General features: G+C 40.1%; 1 protein-coding gene across 1 annotated transcript; it reads right to left on the reverse strand.

Moving 5' to 3' along the window:
* Nucleotides 1-21,079: 21,079 nt before the first annotated feature.
* LOC145060363 (uncharacterized) lies at nt 21,080-25,308 on the reverse strand. The gene is made up of 8 exons (XM_079008046.1): nt 25,138-25,308; nt 24,777-24,879; nt 23,256-23,351; nt 23,122-23,174; nt 22,773-23,012; nt 21,658-22,696; nt 21,318-21,522; nt 21,080-21,239 (listed from the first exon to the last, which is right to left on the reverse strand). The coding sequence occupies exons 1-8, from the start codon at nt 25,306-25,308 to the stop codon at nt 21,080-21,082; spliced, it is 2,067 nt and encodes a 688-aa protein (XP_078864172.1).
* Between the last annotated feature and the right edge of the window lie 797 nt (nt 25,309-26,105).

Consider the following 26,105-nt stretch of genomic DNA (forward strand, 5'->3'; position numbering starts at 1 on the left):
AAGTATTTGCTATAAAATACGTGCTACGTGTATAATATAAAGTTGTTTATATGTGTGGGTGTATAGTCCCTTTCATAAACACGGGTATAATACAAGTATTGTTTGAATGTATTAAGTATATGTTTGGGTGAGTGTGTGGTTACTTTCTTCTAACACATAAATATGAAGTATTTGTTATAAAATACATGCTATGTGTTTATATATTGTTGTTTATTTGAGATGAGTGTGGAATGGATGTTTTATATAGTTTTTAAATGAGTTAAACTGTATATGTATTTTATATATACAAATATGTTGAGTAGAACATGGGTAGATGAGATAGTTGGTATGTGATAAAATGATGAGGTATGAAAGATGATTAAGAATAATATCGGTAGATGCACCAAGTAGTGAATGTTGTAATCCTGGCAGATGCGCTTATAGGATAATGTCGGCAGATGCGCCTAAAAGAGAATGTCATAAACCTGACAGTCGCGCCTCATAGTGTATGACGTAATACTGGCAGAGGCGCTTAAAGGATGGTGTTGGTAGATGCGCCTTATGTAGCAATAGATTTTGTGCTAATTCCTTAGGTCAATCCTTAGGAATGAATGAATGACGGGTAGTTGAATTCTTAGGGTAAAATCCTAAGAAATAAAGAAGATAATAGGGATGGGTAATTGGGTTGATTGTTTGATGGTTGAATATAATAATTATATTATTGTGGGTTGAAAACCCTATATGCTCACCAGGCTCCCAAGCCTGACCCACTTAGTTTTCTTTGTATCACAGGTATCGATACGGAGATATATTTCACGGAGAGATTAAAGGAGATGTAAAATCTTTAGTGTAAATAATGTAAGTTTTGTTTATGCTTATGTGTCTGTATCGGAACATGACATCCGAGATTTTGTTATATAATGAAAATACACTTCTTTAAAGAAATGATTTGATAAATCTTTATCATATTTTGGAAACAAATTCCGCAACTGTTTTCTTTAAAAGATTACTCTGATTTTAAAAACCAAGCATAAACAAATCGGTCTTTTCTGGCCGAGAAATTAGGGATGTCACACCGAACCCTCAAGTGCTCTGGACAAGAACACGTATAGAAACATCCCTTGATGTCAGAGATCCATCTCATAGCGGCAATCGGGTCCTGCGTCCCGTCGAACTCTGGTGGCTTCGAGTTGCTAAACTCCCGAAACAACAACGAGTCACCTCCCTGAGGTCTAGTAGCAGCAACAACAGCAGTAGCTGCAGCTGCAGTAGCCTCAGTCAGCGCTGCATACCGCTCATCAAAAGTCTCAATCAATGTGGTCTTGATGTCCCCAAACATCTCAGGAATCTCAGCCCGGATGGCAGCAACCACCTCCTCATGAATCAATCGACGGATCTCCTCGTCACTGACACCACTGCTCTCAGGTGTGTGTCGAGTCCCAACCATGATGCCTCTGAAATACAACAAAAATTATCAGAGACTTGATCGAGCATACTCATACTCTATGACGCAACCCTAATCGTCCTCCGTTGTCCAAAAGATTCTTACTTGGAATGCCCACTGATCCGGTGTCTTCACTAGTACGGGCCCAATACTACTGACCACACAGCATCAGCATTCACTCCAAGTCCTCCTCCTTGGATCTTGGATTACAAGTAATCTATTCTCATGAGCTCCTAACTGCTATCTACTCGTTCTCAAAGCATCTCAGCAGCAGAAATCTCCTAGGCTAAGGCATCACAAATCAGGCCACTCTAGTCCTAATATGTATACCTAGCCTACTCTAGCATGCATAATGTAACATAACATATCTCATAACATATAATGTAAGGGTACTTTTGGGGATTCACCGTTCGGGCGCTGGCTGATTGTACACACGACTCTGCTCTGTTTGTCTCAAAACTCTTTTTACTCTTTTCAAAAATTTTACCTTATTATCAAAATTTTCCTCAAATCCTCAGTTTGAGTTCATATACGCCCGAAGATGCATCCGAATCCCTCAAACCAAGGCTCTGATACCAACTTGTAACACCGTAAAAATTTGAAACAATTTGTCACATTTAAAAACCATAAAGTATCATTCACATTCATTTTAAAAACATTGTATCAACATTGAATCAGTACAAAACCCCAAGATCAGAATATATATAAACTCCAATGTGTGTGTGTGTGTGTACGAATCATGTCGGCGCCTTCCCGCACTCATCACTGGTACCTGAAACACATAACACAACAACTGTAAGCATAAATGTTTAGTGAGTTCCCCAAAATACCACATACAACACATACGCCACTCGAGGCTATAATGCGACCCTCCGGTCGGTGTGTCTCAGCGGGACCCTCCAGTCCCGTAGCTCGTTGGATCCTCAGGTCCGGTCATAACTCGTTGGGCACTCCGGCCCGGTCTGTATCGTTGGACCCTTCGGTCCGGTCTATAACATCATACAACATACACATAGCACATAATCTCATACATAACACATAAGACCCTCTGGTCCACACATAATACCGCTCTAGGTAACGTATAGTGAGAAGAATCACCTCGGGTGTCTCGGTAAGTCTATGACTCTGTAGAAATGTGATCTAGCCTCCGCCTAATTACACAAAGTAAATACCCTCATAAATACCACTATACTCAACCCTAAAATTCAACAGAAGTCAACGGTCAAACTTTGACCCGACTCATCGAGTGCACTTGGGCGACTCGGCGAGTCTACACGTGTCCACTAACTCTCATAGCCCCTCTCTTGGCACATCGAGTACTTCCCATGACTCGACGAGTTCCACCTGGCATGAATCGCGGGGCCACCCCGACTCAGCTCGCCGAGTCTCAAGAACATCTCGGCGAGTTCCGCCTTGAACTCAGTCCCCCTGACTCTCCCTGACTCACCAAGTTATTCCCCAACTTGGCAAGTCCACTCACTGAGTGATTTACAGGAAACCTTCATACTACTCGCCGAGTCTGTTCTTCGGACTCGGCGAGTTCATGTCATGCAAAAACTCCATAGACTTCCTGAGGTCAGATCTGTTCCATACATTCATAGATCTGGCTTTCCCAAGCATGATAATCACGTAAAGTTCAGACCTTGACACTCATATAACATCTAAATGGTCTGACTTAGTGATTTAGCCCCAAAAATGACATCCCAAGCTCATGGCTCCCAAAATGACTTCTAAAGCTCCAGGGGTTAAGGTCTCTGGACCTCTTTGGGTCCAGATCCAAAACATTAACTCGAGAAGGGACCAAATGCTCCACTTATTCAAACTCTAAAAGGGTTAGAAACCCTAACACTAAAAATAAACACCATACTGAGGAAGGCCCGAGAAAAATACCTCAATATGGTCTCTAAGAACTCAGAAATCACCAAAATCGCACCTCCTTCAGCCTCCTCTTGCCTTGGTCACCTCCTTCTTGCAAAAACACCCACAAAAGGATCAAGAATGGCCTCTCCTTCCTCACAAACACTCTAGATCTCTTAGGGTTTCTCTCTGGGGGTTGGTGGCCGCAAATGACGGCCCTAAGGGCCTTTAAATAGGTCTCAAACCCTGGAAATTAGGTTTTCATTAAACAGCGTGGACTCGGGCGAGTCCACTCATGAACTCGCCGAGTCTAGCTGTGAACTCGGATATGAATCCGCGACCATACTCGGCGAGTTCATATGCCAACTCGCCGAGTCTCCTCACAACTCCCAAAAATAAAAGAATAAAATATAATACCTGGGAATCTGGATGTTATAGGCCGAACTACATTGAGTGAATCTAAAGGGCAAAGTCGAGCCAAAGACTTGAAACAAGGGCGGCTAACCGAGAGGCAACTCGGGAGTATTTCTTTCTATTTTCTTTATTTTGATTTATTTCATCCGTGTTGCAATGTTTTTGCGTCTTTTCGTGGTTTCCGTACAAATAACTTTCCTATTTAATGGTCAAAGAAAATTTGGTTTTGAAAAAAAAGAAAATCGTGAGTTTGATGTTTACAGAAAGAAAACGCATGGGGAAGGCAAAAACTCACGGTCATTTTTTTGACCCGTGCCATGCCATCGAGGTTTTAAATTTTTTTTTGCACGAGATAGCTCCAAATAGCACGGACTGAAAAGGAAAAACGCACGGCCTAGGGCTAGACCGTGCGTCCATATCGCAAGTCTGATCCTCAAAGAAAAAACTCACGGCCACGATTCAAAAACGCATGGCCCATGCATATTGTCGCTAGCTTCCGAGAAACACAAGAAACGCACGAGAAAATCTCAAAAACTCATGGCCATGCCTATGGATCCTAATCGCACTTCTCCAAAATGCACAACCAACAAATCGAATGCCTAAACTGATCGACATCGTGCACCTCACGTTTAATTCTCTCTCGTTCTCAAACCCTCACAATCGTGCGTTTGCTTCCCCTCGTCATTATTCTTTAACCAAGAACCCTCCAAAACCCTAATCAATTTTTGATTTTCTTCTTCAATTAATCCAAGATTAAGCCACCAAGGTATGTTACTATCGGTTCCTAACTTCACTTCATTCATCATCTAGGTCGAATTCATCATTCAGTGGGTAAAATTGAATCTTCCTTCATAAACCCTAGTTCTTGATTTGTAAAGTTTGAATTGATTCTTGTATTGGGTTTCAAAAATTCTTGTATAGGGTTCAAGACCAAGCTTGGGGAGGTGCTTTTGGAAGGAAGATTAGAAGCTTTCATCTCCAATTGGACATTCCACCATTGCAGAGTTCAAGCCTTCTTGAGGTTGAAGATGAAGTGAATAATACAAGCCAACAACACAAATCCAAGCGTTTAAACGGTACATTCCTTCCATATCTCAAGTTTTACGCGTTGAATTTAAATTTCTTGGTTAGAATAGTTGTGAATCCATTCCTTATGCTTCATATAATTGTTCATTCGTGCTTGTCTAGTTGTGTTATCATCTTTGGGCACCACCCGTTTGTCATAAATCCGGTTTGTCGTCATGCCAAAACGAAAAAACCCACAACCAAAAGAATAATTGGAATCCAAATATGGTGTCACCACCATTATTCACAACTCTCTTGAGCACCGTGAGCGATTCCTTCACCTCAAGGACCGCGAATATTCTCAACAACGGTTTGTAGATATTCCCACTCTCCAAGAACTAGGAGTTTATGATGGCGTCCATAGATTGTTTAGCAACATCGTTTGGGAGAAACTTCTCACTTTGGCACCAACGGAATCATATAAAAACCCAACCATTGAATTCTTACAATCCTTGGAATTCAATGACAATGCCAAATGTCTCTCATTCCGTCTCATGAGTTTGCAATTTAAACCGAGTCTAGACGATCTTAGTGGGTTTGTTGGGATTTCTAAATTCAATACATATGGTCCCAAATTAGGCTACATGCGAGAGAAAAATAATCCTTTTAAAGCCCAGGCCAAAGCCTTTTGGAAGGAAATCACAGGACTTGATGGGTATGAGGCTCGATCCGCCAAAGCATCTCATATCATCCATCCAGTCTTAAGGGTGGCTCTCCGAATTATTGCTAACATTGTCTTTCCCCAAGAAGACGTTAGCAGAGCCGGTAAGATGGAGTTAGAAATTCTTTGGTGCATGGTCACTGGCTTGAAGAGACCTCATTTTGGTGCCTTCCTTGCTTCCAAACTTCTTAAGGTCTCTACTAGCGATTCTAGCCCTATTCATTATGGCGGGATTATCTCTTATCTTGCCACCCGCCTTGCTTGTGCCGAGCTTTTTGAGAGCAAGCGCCCGTACCTCGAGAAAATCACACAAGGCACTAATACCATCACATCCAATGTCCTTGTAGCCTCATCTTTCTTTCGGAGAGAAGGTGATGGTAGTATCACATGGTTGGTACAGGCTGAGCCACATTTTCGAGTTCCTGCTGGGGATTTCAGTTCCCTCCAGCTCCAGCAGGACATCACTCAGACTCGATGGTGTTTACCAAAGAATACTTCTACAGATTCCATTTCGCGCGCTCCCATGCCCATTCCGAGAGCTCCTGAGCGGCCAGTCGTCGACCACGAAGACGACATCCCTATTCCTCCCGCTCACTCCATTGCTCCCACTGCAGGGGGATCCACTTCTGTTGCCCCAGTAGAGACCGCACGTTATTTCTACACCCGGCGGGCGAATCAGTACCATGACACATACATGAGGCGTTTTGATCACCTTGATCAAGCTGTTGCCAACATTCGTGCTGACGTTCAGTAATTGACACAAACGGTACAACAAGCCATGCAGTTCATGCAGCGTTGGGCCCCTCATAGCTAGTAGATTGCCCTACCCTCTTCGAGCATCGAGGACGATGCTAAATCTTATGCTTGGGGAGGTCTTTTGTACATTAGGTTCTAGTTAGTTTCCACATGCATTTCATCTAAAAAAACAAAACAAAAAAAATTATTAAGTTAATCTGTGACGTTTGGGACTTGAATCAGTATACCCCGAGGGGTGTTCTACACCTAATTGTCTAAAGCTGTATTGTTTGGGACTGATTGGGTTGAAAGTTCGCTACACGGGTTCCATAGAAAGTCATGAACTTTATAAAAACAAAAAAATAGTATAAATATGTTTAGATATTCAAATAAAGCTAATCTGTGGCCTTTGAGGTTCGGGCAAGTAAACCCAAGGGATTTCTTTAAATCTAGCACAACAAGGCCATCCGGTCTGGATGTGTTGGTTGGAAGCCCGCTACATGGATTTCAAAGAAAGCCATGATCTTTATTTGTAAGAAAATATAATTAGATAGTTTGTATATATTTATGTTTATAGTTTAATTGAATAATATGTTTAGGAAAAATGCTTGGCCGCCAAAAGATTCCCTTGGACTGGACTGACTATAAACTACTTTGACTGGTGTAAGTGGTTTGAAACATGTAACCAATCTGGGTAAATATTAGGGAATTTTTAGAAAATATTTTTTAGAAAAAGATTGTTGTTAGTCAACAAATAGCTGGAGTCGGTCATTGTCATGCTTTGTAAAATGAAAATGATTGAGCATACTTTGCATCACATGTTTTCACAAGAGTAAGACCATAATTTGTTCCATGTGATAACCCAATACCTGTAAAAGTGAACAAGTGTTGTAACTTTTGATTTTGTTAAGTTGCATTAGGGAATGGCTAAAAACCTTTTTTTTACATGTTATATATCTTTGTGGGGTTGATGTCAAGTTATCTCAAGGCCCGACAGGTACACCTTCGACTGTATGACATAATGAGGTTAATTGGATTGAATATGTCCGTTTTGTTTTGTTTATTGCATTAATGTTTGAAAAAAAAATCTTTTTGTACATATGTTATTTTCATTACTTCTTCTTTTATTGCATGCATGCACTCTTAATTCCATTTAGGCCTTTTCGTTCCTTCCATTCTTTTCATCTTAGTTTCTTTTTTCACCTATCGTATTCTCTAGGTAGATTCTCAATTTTGTTCTTTCTTGAGGACAAGAAAGGTCTAAACTTGGGGAGGTTTGATAGGTGCATTTTATGCACCTATTTTGCATGTTTATTTCCGTCTTTTTATAGCATTCTACTTCATAGTTCTTGCATTTAGTTGATTATTAGGGCAATTGCATATTTCATTAAGAATGCCTGGTACTTCACTATTTTTGATTTATTTTGCAGGCATTATGGAGCATGGAACGTGGAGCTTGGATGCATGGATGCTTGGATGCTTAGAGCATGGAGCTTTGGAACATGAAGAGAAGATGAACCGTTCATTCCATGGCAGAATACATGAAAGCATTAACCCGAGTCATTGTTGCATTGTCATCATAGCAAAGGACTACGTCTGAAACGCGGTTATTGTCACATTGACACGGTTCATGTTTGTCCTTTATCATCTCATATTTGAGCAACATAACGCGTGGTGAAGCTAGACTGAAGATGGAGCCAACAGTGAAGATGTATTTGATTTTTAGCAAAAATCATGGGCCATGCCAAAAACACATGGTCATGACAAATGACCATGCCAAAAACACATGGGCAAAAGGCATGGTCATGCCAAAAACGCATGGCCATCTAGAAGTCATGTGAACTTTAATAAAAGACATGAGAAGGCGTCATTTGAAGGAGAGAACGGTTTTGGGGAGTAGTTTCTGGCGATCTAGGGCAATTTTGGGAGAATTCTTGGAGCTTTTGAGAAGACTTAATCATTGCAAACATTTTGATTTCATTTTTGTAAGCATTAAACATTCCAATTCCATCTTTATTCTTGTTTGATTTGTTCTTATCCATGTGTGGCTAAGAAACCCTAGTTTCTAGTTCTTGTTCAAAACATGTTGATTGCTTGACTTGAATCATATGATTTGATGCTTGATTTGTGATTCTATTCTAGTAATTATGTTTTTGTTTAAACTAGAATCCGTGAATTTGATTTGTGTTTAATTGGCCACTTTCATGAATTGAATTTTTGTGCAGTTAATTAACTTTTAGGGCACCTAATCGTTCTATTAAGTTAATAATTGGTAACAAGAAATAAGTTTTCTTATTGTAAAACATATATCACATGTTTTCACACTTCCGAGCGTATGAGAAGAAATGAACATTGTTGGGAAGCTTGTACAAAACTTAATTCAGTTTTTCAATACAATCTAAGAGCGTGTTTAGGTTGAATTACTAAAGCTAGGTCTAGTCAGAGAGCGTGTTTTGGTTAGATAATTTGGCAAGCGAGAGGTATTAGAGCGTGTTAATATCTTTCAGTACCAACTTAGAATAGCAATCATGAATTACATCAAGTCATAATCAAGTTGAACAGCAACATTGAGAACTAGAACTGGAAGCACTTTTACAATTTGTTTAAAAATTTGTTTTATTTTGTGCATGTTTTTAAAGTAGATTGTTATTTTCATTATTTGACTTTTGCAAACAAATCCCCCTTTGTGACCAAGGTACCTTGTGCAAAGAGGTATAGACTTTTGTCCCGTGTCTCTGTGGTTCGACCCTGCTTGCCTTGTACTACTTTTTAGTGCATTAAAGCAGTGTAATTGGAGTCTGTTGTACCCCTTTATTTGTTGGGTCTGACACGCCTAACACCTGGTGAGAGGAACAACAATCCTGGAGAAATCCTTGATAAATCTCCGATAATAACCGGCCAACCCCAGAAAACTCCTGATCTCTGAAGGGGATCTTGGCACCTCCCAACTCATCACAGCCTCAATCTTGGCCGGATCGACCAATATCCCATTCTGGTTGACGAGGTGTCCTAAGAACTGGACCTCTCGTAACCAGAAATCGCACTTGGAGAATTTGGTGTAAAGCCTCTCTGATCTCAGAACTCCGAGGATCTCCCTCAAATGCTCCTCATGCTGCTCTCTGGACCTTGAATATATCAATATTTCATCAATGAACACGATCACCGAACGATCCAACATCGGCCTGCACACCCTATTCATGAGATCCATGAATGCCGCCGGTGCATTGGTGAGCCCGAAAGGCATCACCACGAACTCGTAATGCTCATAATGAGTCCAGAACGTTGTCTTCTGGATATCCTCCTCACACACTCTCATCTGATGATATCCAGACCTCAGATCAATCTTGGAGAACCAAGACGCTCCATGCAACTGATCGAACAAATCGTCGATCCTCGGTAAGGGGTAACGGTTCTTGACCGTCAGTTTGTTCAACTCCCTGTAATCAATGCACATCCTGTGTGAACCATCCTTTTTCTTGACAAAAAGGATCGGCGCTCCCCACGGTGAGCTACTCGGCCGAATAAACCCCTTCCCTAGCAGCTCCTGCAGCTGTGAGGATAACTCCTGCATATCTGGTGGCGCAAGGCGATACGGCGCTACCTCCGGAACCAAATCGATACGGAACTCCACCTGCCTCTCAGGAGGCACTCCCGGCAACTCCTTAGGGAAAACGTCTGGGAGCTCACGCACTATCGGGACCTCATCGACCAACCTCGGTCTCTCTGCATCTACTCTCGTATCCACCACATAACCCACAAACCCACTACAGTCCTGCTGTAGGCTCTGCCTCGCTCTACCGGCCGAACAAAATGTTGACCCAAAACGGGTACCCTCGCCATAAACCGTAAGAACTCCCCCACTAGGGTCTCGTATGGTCACCAGCTGTCACTCGCAATCGATAACCGCTCCAAACCTGCTCAACCAGTCCATGCCCACGATGACACAGACATCTCCCATCACAATCGGAACCAAATCAATCGGAAACTCAACACCAAAGATCTCGAGTACACATCCTCGAATCACATCAGTGGCATACACCGCTCTCTCGTCAGCTATGGAAACTCACAAAGGTCGACTCAACGACTCTCGACAGATACTGATGTGCTGACTAAAGGTTAACGACACAAAAGACCGACTCGCACCCAAGTCAAATAACACCAAAGCAGGTACAGAACTCACAAAAAATGTACCTATACATATCATAATATAAGCATAACACCACAAACTCAAAATAAATAGATGAAAGAATACATACCAGCCACAACATCGGGCGCTGCGCGGACCTCCTCTGTTGTCAACAAGAAGGCTCTCCCGCGAGCCTTTGGCGCCTCAACCTTCACTGGCCGACTCTCTGCAACCCGAATGGTAGCAGGGGCAGATCCCTACGATGCTCCCTGGGCTGACCCTCGCAACTGCGAACACTCGGCCTTCCGGAGTCCGGTCTGGTTGCAGTGAAAACAGTCAAGGTAACCAGTCCATGTTGACCCAACTCGTCAAGTGCATCTAGCAACTCGTCAAATTCCTTTAGTTGTTTAGAAAACCGAGGAAAAACATAACCAACTCATCGAGTTATCTTACCAACTCTTCGAGTTCACTTGGTATACCGAAAACGAGAAAACCCAATCCAACTCGTCGAGTTGCCAGGGAAACTCGTCGAGTTTTCCCCCTGTCTTAACATATTGAGCCCATTTAGTCGAATCTAAAGCTGCTAACTTTACGTGCATGCAAGGCCTCAATAGGCTAAAACACTAAAACTAAGCTTAATAGAAGGTTTAGGGCATGGAGGATGGCCAAAGCTTGATAAAGCTTGAATCTTTAGGCCCAAGGAGGTCTAAGGTGTCCAGATCTGAAGTCACAACTTCAAATCATGCTCAACTCTGAAAATGGTTCCAAAATGAGCTAAAAATGCACTAAACTTACATGGGAGAATATCTAAGAAACAAGAAGTCAAGTTAAAGACTTTTTACCTCGAAATGGTTGCTAACAAAAGGTAGATGTCGGATCTATAGCCCCCTCCTCACTTCAGTCTCTTCAATCTTCAAGTTTCCTTCCAAAGAGCACAAGATTCACTCTCCAAAGCTCTCTCTCTCTCTCTCTCACACACACACACTCAAGAAGGCACTAAAGCACGACTAGGGTTTCTCTTTGGACAGTAAGGATGACGAGGGAGGCCACAAATGAGCCATAAGTTCTTTAAATAGGGTACAAAACCCTGATAATTAGGGTTTTACTTTACAACATCTACTCGTCGGGTTGGGGGTCTTCCAACTCGTCGAGTAGACACTAAGTCCCGCGTCCAATATCGATGTCTACTCGTCGAGTCGGGCTCCCTAACTCATCGAGTCCCAATGTAAAACCCTAAAAGCTTGAAAAATAATTGATACCAGGAACAAGCATTACACCTCTTTCTATCTCTAGATTCTCTACCCTGAAAGAAAAATCAATCACACCCAGAAATCGAATTTATTTCTAGTTTCGGGGAGTCTTGATCTGAAGAAATCAATTTCAATTTTGGTTATGTGGGTTAATTTTGATTCTGGTTACAAGGGTTTTAATTTGATATGGTTTCTGAATTTTGATTCTGCTTTTCATTTAGGGGTCATGATTTTGCTTTTCATTTTGATTTCCAGTATCAATTTTCCAATGAGTGTAGCAATGGTTTGGATGGTGGCGGTGTTTTCCAGCGTTGCAATAGGGGTTTTAGAAAGGTTGAGTAATGGTGTTGCATGGTTGCAGTCGTGGTTTCCAATTTTAGTTTTGTGTTTGATTTGGTTTATGTTACCAACTCTTCGAGTTCACTCGATATACCGAAAACGAGAAAACCCAATCCAACTCGTTGAGTTTTCCCCCTGTCTTAACATATTGAGCCCTTTCAGTCGAATCTAAAGCCCCAAACTACAGATCCAGTCCCTTAGGAACTAAATAACAAGTAAAGTTGCTAACTTTACGTGCATGCAAAGCCTCAAGAGGCTAAAACACTAAAACTAAGCTTAATAGACGGTTTAGAGCATGGAGGATGGCCAAAGCTTGATAAAGCTTGAATCTTTAAACCAAGGAGGTCTAAGGTGTCTAGATCTGAAGTCACAACTTCAAATCATTCTTGTAACGCCCGTAGATCAGGGCTAGTCAATTTAAAGACAATAAGTGTCAAAAATGAGTTTCTGATAGAAGATTATTTAGAATGAATAATCTTAACTAGGTTATAGTATATGTTACAAGGATTCCGTACATATAAAGAACGTCGAAATCCGAATTATAACGAAGAAGTTATGAACTGTCGAAGTTTCGCGACAGAACCGGCACGACGCTGAATGACGTAAAAAGTGAATTTATGTTAGAGCGATATTTAGCCTTAGCGATCTAAACGAAAGTCGTAGATTTCGTTAAACCGAGAGCGTGCATAAAAGGAACGCCCAAATCTGACTTCGTATGAGGAAGTTATGATTTTTCTAAGTTTCAACTTAGCGGTATGCAGCCCGAATACTCGATTTGAGATCGAGCGGTTTTTAGCCGAAACAATCTAAATGAGAATCGAAGATCTCGTTGTTAGTAGCGAAACGATGAAAAGTTAGGCGAGAACGGACGTCAAACGAAGAAGTTATGAATTTATAACGAAGTTTTTCTGTCCCAGCCTTCTAAAAATAAATAATAAAAATAAAAGTCAAAATTAGCCGACGGAGTCTAAATGAAAGTTATAGAGTATGGTCTGACCTTCGCGTGGATATAAAGAACGTCGAAAACGGAGCTCGTATGCGAAAGTTACGCAATTTAGAAGTTCGACGAGTCAATTACGCCCCGCGTAATTTGAGTACGCCCCGCGTACTCGGGCGGATGCAAGTTGCCTGACCGATACTCGAGTGCCACAGATCGACGCATGCAGTGACGTCAAAGTACGCCCCGCGTAACCGAGTACGCCCCGCGTACTGAGTACGCCCTGCGTAATTTGAGATTACGCCCCGCGTAATCCCAGACCCTCAGCCTATAAATAGAACTCGAAATCAGCCATTTTCTCTTGTTCAAACTCTTCCCTCTCTCTAAGTTTTGCCTCGATTTGCGTGCCAATCATATCCCGAAGCCCCGGTATTATTCCCGAGCCCCGAAGCGAGATCCGAAGCCCCGAGAATCCCGAAGAGCGTTATTCCCGAGCCGAAGCCCTGCCCGCGAGGAGCCCGGTTTTTGTGAAGATCTTCCAGATCTGCGGAGAGGCGCTACATCTACAGCCGTAGTGTCGTCGAATCATCTTCTGAGCAAGTGAGTGTATAGTCACTTTCATCTTACACATAAATATGAAGTATTTTATAAAATACGTGTTATGTGTATACATATATATATTGTTGTTTATATGCGTGAGTGCATAACACTTTCTTCTAATACATAAATATAAAGTATTAGCTATGAAATACGTGCTAGGTGTTATATATCTATTTGAGATGGATTTGGAATTGATATTTTTATACGGGTGTTAAATGATTCAAATTGTGTTTGTATTTATATCTACAAAAATGTTGGGTAGAACATGGGTAGATGGAATAGTTGGTGACGATGCGACTTTGTGCCTATTTGATAAACCTTGGTGACGATGTGCCTATTGTGCAAACCGTGGTGACTATGAGACGTAGTGCCAATTATATGAACCCAGGTGACTATGAGACGTAGTGCCTATTGTGTAAGACCTGGTGACTATGAGACGTAGTGCCAATTGTATGAACCCAGGTGACTATGAGACGTAGTGCCTATTGTGTAAGCCCTGGTGACTATGAGACGTAGTGCCAATTGTATGAACCCAAGTGACTATGAGACGTAGTGCCTATTGTGTAAGACCTGGTGACTATGAGACGTAGTGCCAATTGTATGAACCCTGGTGACTATGCGACGTAGTACTTATTGTATAAACCGTGGTAGCAAATGGACTGTGTGCCAGTTCCTCAGGTAAACCATTAGGAATGAATGAAGAAAGTATAATCGATTCTTAGGGTAAAACCTTAAAGAAGATAATGGGGATGGGTATTTGGGTTGATTGTTGATAATTGAATATAATAAGTGTATTATTGTGGGTTGAAAACCCTATATGCTCACCAGGCTCCCAAGCCTGACCCACTCAGTTTTCTTTGTATCACAGGTATCAATACGAAGACATAATTCACTGAGAGAATAAAGGAGATGTAAATCATTAGTGTAAATGAATGTAAGTTCTGTTTATGCTTATGTTCCTGTATTGACGATGACATCCCAAACGTTTTAAAATGAATAAAATATGTTTCTTCGAAAATGTTTTAATAACGTATTTATCATGTTTTTCTGGGGAAAAATTCCGCAACACTTTTATTAAAGAAGTACTCTGATTTTTATAAAGCATAAACAAAATCGGTCTTTTCTGGCCGTAAAAATGGGGATGTCACAGTTGGTATCAGAGCATTAGTTTAAGCGAACTAGGAATTTGTAGGATTTCTAGACTTAAACTTAAGATGCTAAGTGGAGATTGTGAGATGTGAGTCTGATAAATTTTAGACACGAGCACTAGTTTATTTTAGGAAAGTTGCCTAAAATGCTTTTATGTGCTAAATGTTATATGTTGCCATATATGATATTATTTGTTCGGATCTACGGTTTGTTGCCAACCAGATCTGAAGGTTTATGTGTTTAGGATTCTAAGCGTATGTATACGATATTAGAACTAGCATGTAATCGTTTGGAGTAATAAGGTGAAATTATTCAGTGTGTAGATCAAAAATGGTGAGAATAAGAAGCGGAGTTGGAAATGCTGATGAAAACAGGAATCAACCGCCTGTAATTCAACAAGTGCCTGTCGTAGCTAATGCACCTGAGCCGATAACAATGGCTGGTGTACAAATGATGATTCAAATGATGTTGGATCGTCAGATGGAAGAAACAAGACGCCTGCTTAGGCAGAATCGTGAAGAACCGTCAATTCAAGCAGAAGAGCCCGAGGAGAATGAAGGGCAGTCTGAAGGAGAAAACTTTAGTGGGATCATTGGTCAAGTCGAACAACCAGTGGTTAGACGCAATAACCAGTATGGAGGAAATGATGGTCGTGGGTGCAAGTATAAGGATTTCATGGCATCCAAACCACCATGTCTATCCGGAAGCCCGACGCCGGTGCAAGTTATGGACTGGGTCTCCGAAATGGAGACTATGTTTGAAAGTTGCGAATGTAGCAACAGGCAGAAGACCGCTCTTGCAATTCCTCTATTAAAATCTGGAGTACTGAGCTGGTGGAAGTTACTGGCAGGTTCGATGCCCAAGGGGGAAGCTAGCAAGATGTCTTGGGAGGAGTTCGTGGTACAATTGAAAATGCAATACTGCTCTGAGCAGGATCTCCTGGAAATCAACAATGAGTTCCAGAATCTAAAGAAGGGAAAATTGAGCATCACTGAATATGCCACAAGCTTTACGGAAAAGATGAAGCTTATTCCATACCTAGTTCCAACTGAACTTTCCAAGGTCAACAAGTTTGCCAATGGATTACCAGCGGACTTTGGTCCGATAGTCAAGCAAGCAACCACTTTGAAAGCCGCCATCTGGGCAGCCAAAAATGTTGAAACCCAAATAAAAGAAAAGGGTCTGGAGAGAGCTGAAGTTGGAGAGAAAAGGAAACATGAAGGATCTTCAATAATCAACAAAGAAACCAAATTCCCGAAATATGGAGGAAGAGATGAAGCTAAGTGGTGCGAGAAGTGTAAAAAGAAACACTTCGGGAAGTGTAGCGAGGATATGACTTGCTACAAATGTGGGAAGACGGGGCATTACGCCAACAAGTGCGCATCCAACAAAAAGGTGTGCTATGGATGTAACGAGGAAGGGCATATTTCTAGAGACTGCCCAAAGAAAAACGCACCACCACAGCCAAGGGCATTCCACATGATCCTCGACGAAGCGAATCAAGAATGAGGAATTTATACCCAAGGATCAACTTATGATGTAGCCAATTAAAGGCATAGTATAGGGTGAACTTGAACTTTTGTGTAATCATTTCAAGATATATTGTAAACCCTGGTTTTGATATTTATGTGATAATTATGGTTTTAGTACCTGATGTGTTAAATGATTGTGTGATTTTTGTATAGTGACTTGGTTCGACTGAGAGACAATACTTGGGACGAGTATGAGTAGGTGTGAAAGGTAGTAGATGCATATACTACCGGAAGCACAGGACTCGCACTTGGATCAGGGAAAGTCACAAGGTTACCAAGAAGCTAGTGATTGGTTCCACTTTATTCTGGTATGTCATTACCATTGTTTCGGTAATGACTAGTAAGATGGTTCTTGTTCCGACCCTAGTAGTCATGTTTAAATTTAAGTTCGACTACGAGGAGTATGTTACGTGGTCTAGAGGACCAAGTTAGATGTAACATCTGACTTAAGTCAGAAGGTTGAAGTTAATGCGATTGATAGTGTCGCTCTCGTTGTTAAAAGAAGTTTGTAGGCAGAAATGCTACGTGCTGAAATGTGATTATATCACATTAGAATATGAAGGAAGGTATATTCCATTTTGGAATTTAACTCTAAGAGACCAAAGTCTAAGCATTACATCATGCGATGAGAGGTCAGTAGAGCATGACCCATCGGTCTGTTACAACAGATAAAGGAAAGTATTTATCCTGAGAAGAAAAAGGAGTCCTCAATAAGGACCTATTTTGTAACTCAAAGGTTACGATTGAAAGCCAACATAGTACGAAGAGCAGGTGCAAGATTGAGCATCACGGTGATTACTTAGGAAGGAAGGATGACATATGGAATCATTATACAAGCCCTATTTCGTTGATGATTCCGGGACGTAATCATCCTAAGGGGGAGATAATTGTAACGCCCGTAGATCAGGGCTAGTCAATTTAAAGACAATAAGCGTCAAAAATGAGTTTCTGATAGAAGATTATTTAGAATGAATAATCTTAACTAGGTTATAGTATATGTTACAAGGATTCCGTACATATAAAGAACATCGAAATCCGAATTATAACGAAGAAGTTATGACCTGTCGAAGTTTCGCGACAGAACCGGCACGACGCTGAATGACGTAAAAAGTGAATTTATGTTAGAGCGATATTTAGCCTTAGCGATCTAAACGAAAGTCGTAGATTTCGTTAAACCGAGAGCGTGCATAAAAGGAACGCCCAAATCTGACTTCGTATGAGGAAGTTATGATTTTTCTAAGTTTCAACTTAGCGGTATGCAGCCCGAATACTCGATTTGAGATCGAGCGGTTTTTAGCCGAAACAATCTAAATGAGAATCGAAGATCTCGTTGTTAGTAGCGAAACGATGAAAAGTTAGGCGAGAACGGACGTCAAACGAAGAAGTTATGAATTTATAACGAAGTTTTTCTGTCCCAGCCTTCTAAAAATAAATAATAAAAATAAAAGTCAAAATTAGCCGACGGAGTCTAAATGAAAGTTATAGAGTATGGTCTGACCTTCGCGTGGATATAAAGAACGTCGAAAACGGAGCTCGTATGCGAAAGTTACACAATTTAGAAGTTCGACGAGTCAATTACGCCCCGCGTAATTTGAGTACGCCCCGCGTACTCGGGCGGATGCAAGTTGCCTGACCGATACTCGAGTGCCACAGATCGATGCATGCAGTGACGTCAAAGTACGCCCCGCGTAACCGAGTACGCCCAACGTACTGAGTACGCCCTGCGTAATTTGAGATTACGCCCCGCGTAATCCCAGACCCTCAGCCTATAAATAGAACTCGAAATCAGCCATTTTCTCTTGTTCAAACTCTTCCCTCTCTCTAAGTTTTGCCTCGATTTGCGTGCCAATCATATCCCGAAGCCCCGGTATTATTCCCGAGCCCCGAAGCGAGATCCGAAGCCCCGAGAATCCCGAAGAGCGTTATTCCCGAGCCGAAGCCCTGCCCGCGAGGAGCCCGGTTTTTGTGAAGATCTTCCAGATCTGCGGAGAGGCGCTACATCTACAAGCCGTAGTGCTGTCGAATCATCTTCTGAGCAAGTGAGTGTATAGTCACTTTCATCTTACACATAAATATGAAGTATTTTATAAAATACGTGTTATGTGTATACATATATATATTGTTGTTTATATGCGTGAGTGCATAGCACTTTCTTCTAATACATAAATATAAAGTATTAGCTATGAAATACGTGCTAGGTGTTATATATCTATTTGAGATGGATTTGGAATTGATATTTTTATACGGGTGTTAAATGATTCAAATTGTGTTTGTATTTATATCTACAAAAATGTTGGGTAGAACATGGGTAGATGGAATAGTTGGTGACGATGCGACTTTGTGCCTATTTGATAAACCTTGGTGACGATGTGCCTATTGTGCAAACCGTGGTGACTATGAGACGTAGTGCCAATTGTATGAACCCAGGTGACTATGAGACGTAGTGCCTATTGTGTAAGACCTGGTGACTATGAGACGTAGTGCCAATTGTATGAACCCAGGTGACTATGAGACGTAGTGCCTATTGTGTAAGCCCTGGTGACTATGAGACGTAGTGCCAATTGTATGAACCCAAGTGACTATGAGACGTAGTGCCTATTGTGTAAGACCTGGTGACTATGAGACGTAGTGCCAATTGTATGAACCCTGGTGACTATGCGACGTAGTACTTATTGTATAAACCGTGGTAGCAAATGGACTGTGTGCCAGTTCCTCAGGTAAACCCTTAGGAATGAATGAAGAAAGTATAATCGATTCTTAGGGTAAAACCTTAAAGAAGATAATGGGGATGGGTATTTGGGTTGATTGTTGATAATTGAATATAATAAGTGTATTATTGTGGGTTGAAAACCCTATATGCTCACCAAGCTCCCAAGCCTGACCCACTCAGTTTTCTTTGTATCACAGGTATCAATACGAAGACATAATTCACTGAGAGAATAAAGGAGATGTAAATCATTAGTGTAAATGAATGTAAGTTCTGTTTATGCTTATGTTCCTGTATTGACGATGACATCCCAAACGTTTTAAAATGAATAAAATACGTTTCTTCGAAAATGTTTTAATAACGTATTTATCATGTTTTTCTGGGGAAAAATTCCGCAACACTTTTATTAAAGAAGTACTCTGATTTTTATAAAGCATAAACAAAATCGGTCTTTTCTGGCCGTAAAAATGGGGATGTCACAATTCTCAACTCCGAAAATGGTTCCAAAATGGGCTAAAAATGCACTAAACTTACATGGGAGAAGATGTAAGAAACAATAAGTCAAGGTAAAGACTTTTTACCTCGAAATGGTTGCTAACATAGGGTAGATGTCGGATCTATAGCCCCCTCCTCACCTCAATCTCTTCAATCTTCAAGTTTACTTCCAAAGAGCACAAGATTCACTCTCCAAAGCTCACACACACACACACTCAAGAAGGCACTAAATCACGACTAAGGTTTCTCTCTGGATAGTAAGAATGATGAGGGAGACCACAAATGAGCCATAACTTCTTTAAATAGGGTACAAAACCCTGATAATTAGGGTTTTCCTTTACAACACATACTCGTCGAGTTGGGGCCTTCCAACTCGTCGAGTAGACATTAAGTCCCGCGTCCAATATCATTCTCTACTCATCGAGTCGGGCTCCCCAACTCATCGAATCCAAATGCAAAACCCTAAAAGCTTGAAAAATAATTGATACCAGGAACAAGCTTTACACCTCTTTCTATCTCTAGATTCTCTACCCTGAAAGAAAAATCAATCTCACCCAGAAATCGAATTTATTTCTGGTTTCGGGGAGTCTTGATCTGAAGAAATCAATTTCAATTTTGGTTATGTGGGTTAATTTTGATTCTGGTTACAAGGGTTTTAATTTGATATGGTTTCTGAATTTTGCTTTTCATTTAGGGGTCATGATTTTGCTTTTCATTTTGATTTCCAGTATCCATTTTCCAATGAGTGTAGCAATGGTTTGGATGGTGGCGGTGTTTTCTAGGGTTGCAATGGGGGTTTTAGATAGGTTGAGTAATGGTGTTGCATGGTTGTTGTAGCGGTTTCCGATTTTAGTTTTGTGTTTGATTTGGTTTATGCAAAATTTGGCTTTTGTTATTCATTTTCGATGAGGATTGTGATGGGTGTGCGGTGGTGCAAGTGACCGATGAGGTGGGTAGCGATGTTGTAGGTTGCTAGAAGAGAAATGGGAAAGGGACGGTCGATCCTTTTTTTCTTTTGTAAAAATGATAAATGAATAATTATATATATATATATATATATATATATATATATATATATATATATATATATAAGGGTATTAATGTCACTGTACTTCTTTTAAGTACTTCCTGTAACAAAACTGAACCATAGAGATGGTCTGAGTGCAAAAAAAAGGGTGTACATACCTGAATAGATTTTGGGCCGTTTTTTTGGGCCTTGAGTCATTTTGGCTTTGAGCCTTGCTTTGTTGGGCCAAGTATAGGAGGGTTAAAATAGTAGTTACCCATTGTTATGAGGAGATATGAATTGGAGCTAGAATTACGGGAAACTATCCTAATTATTGATTAAGGGTAATTTGCAATATTTTAAAACCCGAGTTTTTAGTTGACCCGATGTGATGACCGGTTCACGGGTCAACCAGTTGAACCGCCGGGTCAACCCGGTTTATGGTCTTTTTCTATTTTCATATATTTTTACTTTCCTGCATACTACATAGACATATAATACCAATAATTTGATGTCAACAAAGTTTAATCTAAACACAAAAAACAATCTAAACACAACAAACAACCACATAGAGTATTAATAACATGTTATAGATCAATCTAAACACAACAAACAACCACATAGAGTATAAATAACATAAGAAAACATAGTTGTAGACAAATCCAAAAACGTTACGACCAAACCAAACCATGGATCTTGAGAAATTGGAGTATTATAAGCATCGATCTCGCAGTCACTTAGTAACTGAAATTCACTATCAACTTCATCATCAACATGGTCACCTTATGATTCAGAAGCTGGTTCATGCTCTTGCTCGTCAAGCATATTTTCCAAATCATCATAATTAAGTTCTCCTTCCTGATCTTCTTCAACCCCCCAAAATCCTATCTTATCAATATTTTCATAGTCAACAGGATCATAAGACCTCATATCAACCTTCAATCTACAAAAACATTCACAAAAAATCTCAAATATAACTTGGTCATTTTAGAGCATAGTATATCTTAGCAAGATACCATACCTATTTTGTAAACGCAATTTGTAATGAACAAATACAAGATCATTTAGCCTTTGATGTTCTAATCTATTCCTCTGTTTCATGTGAATCCTTTCAAATACACTCCAATTACGTTCGCAACTGGAAGAAGATGTCGTTTGACTTAATATTCTAATAACAACCTTTTGCAAAACTAGAATATCTCCGCCAAATAACTTCCACCACTCATCTACAAAAGATATAGTTAGCAAAAAAAATATTAGAAAATACAATATTTTATATATAATAATAACACATTAAATTTAAATCATACATGGACGAATAAGATTACGAGAAGCAACGACACTAGATCTACCAAAGGTACCTTCAGCATCACGAAACCTGCCTAAATTCAATGTAATATTTAAAATGTAATCACCTTTAAAAGTCTTCTCAACCATTTCAAGAATGCCTTGAAACACCTCATTCTTCTTACAAAGATTTGCATGATCATATTGAAAAACGGGATTCAACCAATAAGCTCCACAATAAATACTTTTTCTTAACATCCTATCCCAACGACTATCAATTATTTTAGTGTAAGGCCTATATAATTCCTTCTTCTTCTTAAACAATTCCTTAATCCGTCTTCTTGCCTGACGCATTCCCTCGTAAACATAACCAATTGCAAGTTTTTCATCCGAATCACACATCCACAAAAGATTTAACAAAGGATTCATTACTTTCACTATAATCAAACAATTCTTCCAAAAGATTTTATTCAAGACAATTTGTTTACATTCAACCGAATTTCCCACTTTCAATATCTTCTTAAACTCATTAGATATGACCATTGCTTGTAAATCTTCTTTATGGTCATACAAACTTTGCAATGCAATGAACACGGTACTAAACTGAGTAGCACCTGGACAGATAATTTCTTTCCAACCGGGTCTTTTTCTTAACAAATTCAAGGGCCACTTATGATTATAAACAAAAATAGTAACCCTCGATGCAAGATTGACCAAACTTTTCACATTATCCAATTCTGAAAGATCCTTTAATACAAGATTAAGACAATGCGATGCACCTGGAGACCAAGTAATAGAAGGATATCTTTCACATAACTTAGTACCAGCAAGCTTGTAATTAGCAACATTATCAGTTACCATTTGCACCACATTTTTTTCTCCTACCATTTCAACAATCTCAACAAACAAATTACAAAAATTTGTAGCATTTATCTCTATATCAGATGCATCAACAGATTTAAGAAATGATATCCCTTTCGGACAATAAACCAAGAAATTAATCAAATGTCGTTGTGAAATATCCCTCCACCCATCACTCATAATTGTGCAACCAGTATCAACCCATTGACTTCTTAACGAATCAATTATCAATGAAACTGACTTTTTTTGCATCTGTCAATAAATTAACCCTCAGAGCATGATAATTAGGTGCTTTGTACCCATAACCAATACTTTTTATTTTATCTACCATAAGTTGAAAAAAACGAGAGTTGCAAGCATTCATAGGTATACATGCATCATAAAACCACATAGCAATAGCTAAATCCACATCATGTATTTTTGCCTTACTTTGCATTACAGATTTGATAGTGGGTTGGGAAGGATCATTTATACCTTTCGTAAAAAATGGATGCAAGTTTGAAGTAGATTTCCTTTTCCCCTTTTTCATATTTGACATTTCTGCTTCCTCCATCTCTTCATCATCATCCTAGATAGTAACACTAGTGGTATGTTTTTTTTTCCTTTTGGGCAGTCTCTTTCAATTTCCCTTGCATAGTAAACCGCACTTCTGGACTAACTCTTAGGCATGCTACTACCTCACCTTTAATACCAGCAAGATGTTTCTTAACCCTCTTTATTCCACCACTACCTATACCTTTTTAAAAAAATTACATATCCATACCTTTTTCTCTTTCTCATCAACGACTTGAGTAACATGTTCCCATGCTACATCTGTCTTTGTTCGTATATTCAATTGAACCGAAGAATGGTATTAAGCTTGAGATTGTGCTTGCAATGGTTCTTCTTCCCTTGATTCCATATTTAACTACATTGAAAAGTAATGTTATAATCAATAAACATATGTAAATTGTATCCTAATTACATAATCTACACAATCAAAACCTTGAAACAATGATCAATTAATAATAAATGAACTCTAAACTAACCAAATATGTCACAATCAAAACCTTGAAACAATGATCAATTAACAATAAATGAACTGTAAACTAACCAAATCTATCACCTATTTCAAAAGAAAGCAGGTTTCATAAGAAAAGCTAATCAGAACCGATAGAAGAAAAGAACCTGATTTCACAGTCAATTGGAGAAGAAAAGAAAATTAGAGAAGAAAAGAAAACAAATCTATCACCTGATTTCACAGTCAAAAGAAAACTGATTTCATAACAACAACTAATCAAAATTGGATGATTCGACGGATTGGAGTAAGTGGATTAGTAATAGAGGGGGAATTGGGGTTTTAGTGGAGAAGGAACAGGAACATCACTACATCGGTTGCTGTTTTGCAAGAAAAAAAGGAAACATGAAAACTCACCTGGAGAAGAACGAAAGTCGTTGGGCTCACTGCTGATGTCGCTCCTTCAGTCCTTTGCAGTCGGTTTTATCTCGTTCTAATTTGACCCGCCTTTTATCCCGGGTCACGGTCCAACCGGTTGAACCGGCCGGGTGGACCCGGGTTTTAAAACATTGGTAATTTGGATGTGTTCGGTGTGAGGAACTCGGTATCAGTCTTTGTTACTCTTGCATTTGTATGATAGGCTAGTCCCAAGGGCATGCATGTAGGGTTGGGCCAATTATTCTAGGATAGGTTAGGCCCATTGTATAACGGGTTAGTCCTACTTGTATGTTGGGTTGGGCCCAATGAGTAGGACGGGCTAGGCCCATTATTATCGGTTGGGCCCAATGTACAGGCCAGACCCAATGATAGGTATGGTATGTGGTATTTTAGGGAACTAATTAAGCTTTGTGCTTACGATTTATGTTTATGGTTTCAGGTACTTCCGGTTCGAAAGGGGAGGGTCCAACCTGACTGCACAACATTTGTAACGTCCCAATTTTTTAGGCCAAAAATTTCATTTTTAAATAAGTAACTTATAATATAGTTTACCAAAAACATTGCCAATGTCATATCAATTTATAAAACCGTAACAACGTGTCTCAAAACCATGCCATCAATAGTAATAAGAATCAGAGTACAATCCTAGAAACTAAGGGGTCGTTTGATAGTTTATGACTGAGAAAGTGCTGACTGAGAAATGTCTGTCTGAGTAATAAATTTTGACCGAGTAAGAAACAATGTTGTTTGATTATCCATCTGAATGAATGTGCTGACTGATGCAAAATGACCATTTTATCCTTATGCTTTATACAATAATAATAATAATAATAATAATAATAATAATAATAATAATAATAATAATGTTAATAATATTAATAATGATGCTTTATAAACCTCTTGTTTCTTTTTTCTTTCTTTTTTCCTTATTGCTATCCAAAAAAACATGTACACCTTTTGCTTCTTCTTTCTTATCTCTTTCTTTTTCTTTTTCTTCCTCCTGTCAAAGAGATAAAAGAGAAACCACACCCATTTCCATGGTGGTGGTTGTTTTGTTTTTCCAAAGAGGCAACAGCCTCTCTTTTTCCAACGAGATCAAAGAGGCAACAGCCTCAACGCGTTTTGTTGGGTCAGGAAAAAAGAAGCAAGAGGAGCTACCGGAGCAGCCCCCTCGACAGATCTGCCATCACAGGTCCCAATCTGCTCCACCCTTGCTTCCTCATTGGCCCTTTCGTGTTTCTTTTTGCTAATCCTCCACCGGACCACCTCGTTTGCTGCTTATGTTCGTGTTTCTTTTTCCCTTTGTAGGGATTAATTGATTGCTATGAGGAAGGAGGGTGTGAGGGTGGTGTTGGTTCAAGGGCAATTGTGGAATCGATTTCACACTTTCTGAGTCAGCAAGTATTTTTGTGATGACCGAATCAGACATTGTTGACCCAGTCAGATGCAAAACTGAGGCATATCAAACACATCAAGCTGACCGAGTCAGACAAAAATATCTGACCTGACCCAATCAGATCCAAATCAAACAGGGCCTAAATGTGGAAGTCATGTGTGTGTGATGCGCTGCTACGCTGCCGACTCCTTCCCCTTGGATGAAGAGGTACCTAAAACCAAAACTGAAACTGTAAGTACAAAGCTTAGTGGGTTCCCCCATCATACCACATACCATACAATCATACATTCTGCCAGGCTATTTTGGGGTGCCCGACCTACCCATGTCAAACCATTATGGGGTGCTGACTATCCGTGTCAAGCCATTCTGGGGTGCTGACTACCCATGTCAGGCCATTCTGGGGTGCCTGCCTACCCTCCGGTCTATCTCACCCGGTCACAGGGACTATTTTCACCCCTGCTACTATCATATAATAACATATCATAACATGCTGTCAGAAAAATCTGGGGTGTTCGACCTACCCTTCGGTCCTAACAACCGATTTGGGGACTATTCCCCTCCTAATCCCACTATCACATAGAACATATAATACTGGCACATAGAACACATCAAGTAATAGCAAACCAGACAATTATCACAAAGACAATCATCTCAACTGTAATCAACTGCTAGTGGGTCGGCCTTGGTGCCATAGACCCACTTCTATTGGAAGGTAACTCACCTCGATGTCGTGTAGTATCTTCACAGTCCTCGGCACGAGAATCAACTCATCTCTACTCCTCAAATCCTACATAACGACCTTTTCCGATTACTAATGCATACTCGTAACC

Source organism: Lactuca serriola, chromosome 6, assembly GCF_051521515.1.
Source record: "Lactuca serriola cultivar US96UC23 chromosome 6, Lser_US96UC23_V15, whole genome shotgun sequence".
NCBI lineage: Eukaryota > Viridiplantae > Streptophyta > Magnoliopsida > Asterales > Asteraceae > Lactuca > Lactuca serriola.

Bases quoted from the DNA above. Each gene is read 5' to 3' on its own strand.
- LOC145060363 (XM_079008046.1), bottom strand. From the start codon at position 25,308: ATGTCTGATTCGGTCATCACAAAAATACTTGCTGACTCAGAAAGTGTG. The intron at 21,523-21,657 runs GTACCTTTGGTA...TATCTTTTGTAG, and splicing joins CAGGTTTCGTGATGCTGAAG to ATGAGTGGTGGAAGTTATTT. The intron at 21,240-21,317 runs GTATGGTATCTT...ATGTTTTTGTAG, and splicing joins AAATTGCGTTTACAAAATAG to ATTGAAGGTTGATATGAGGT.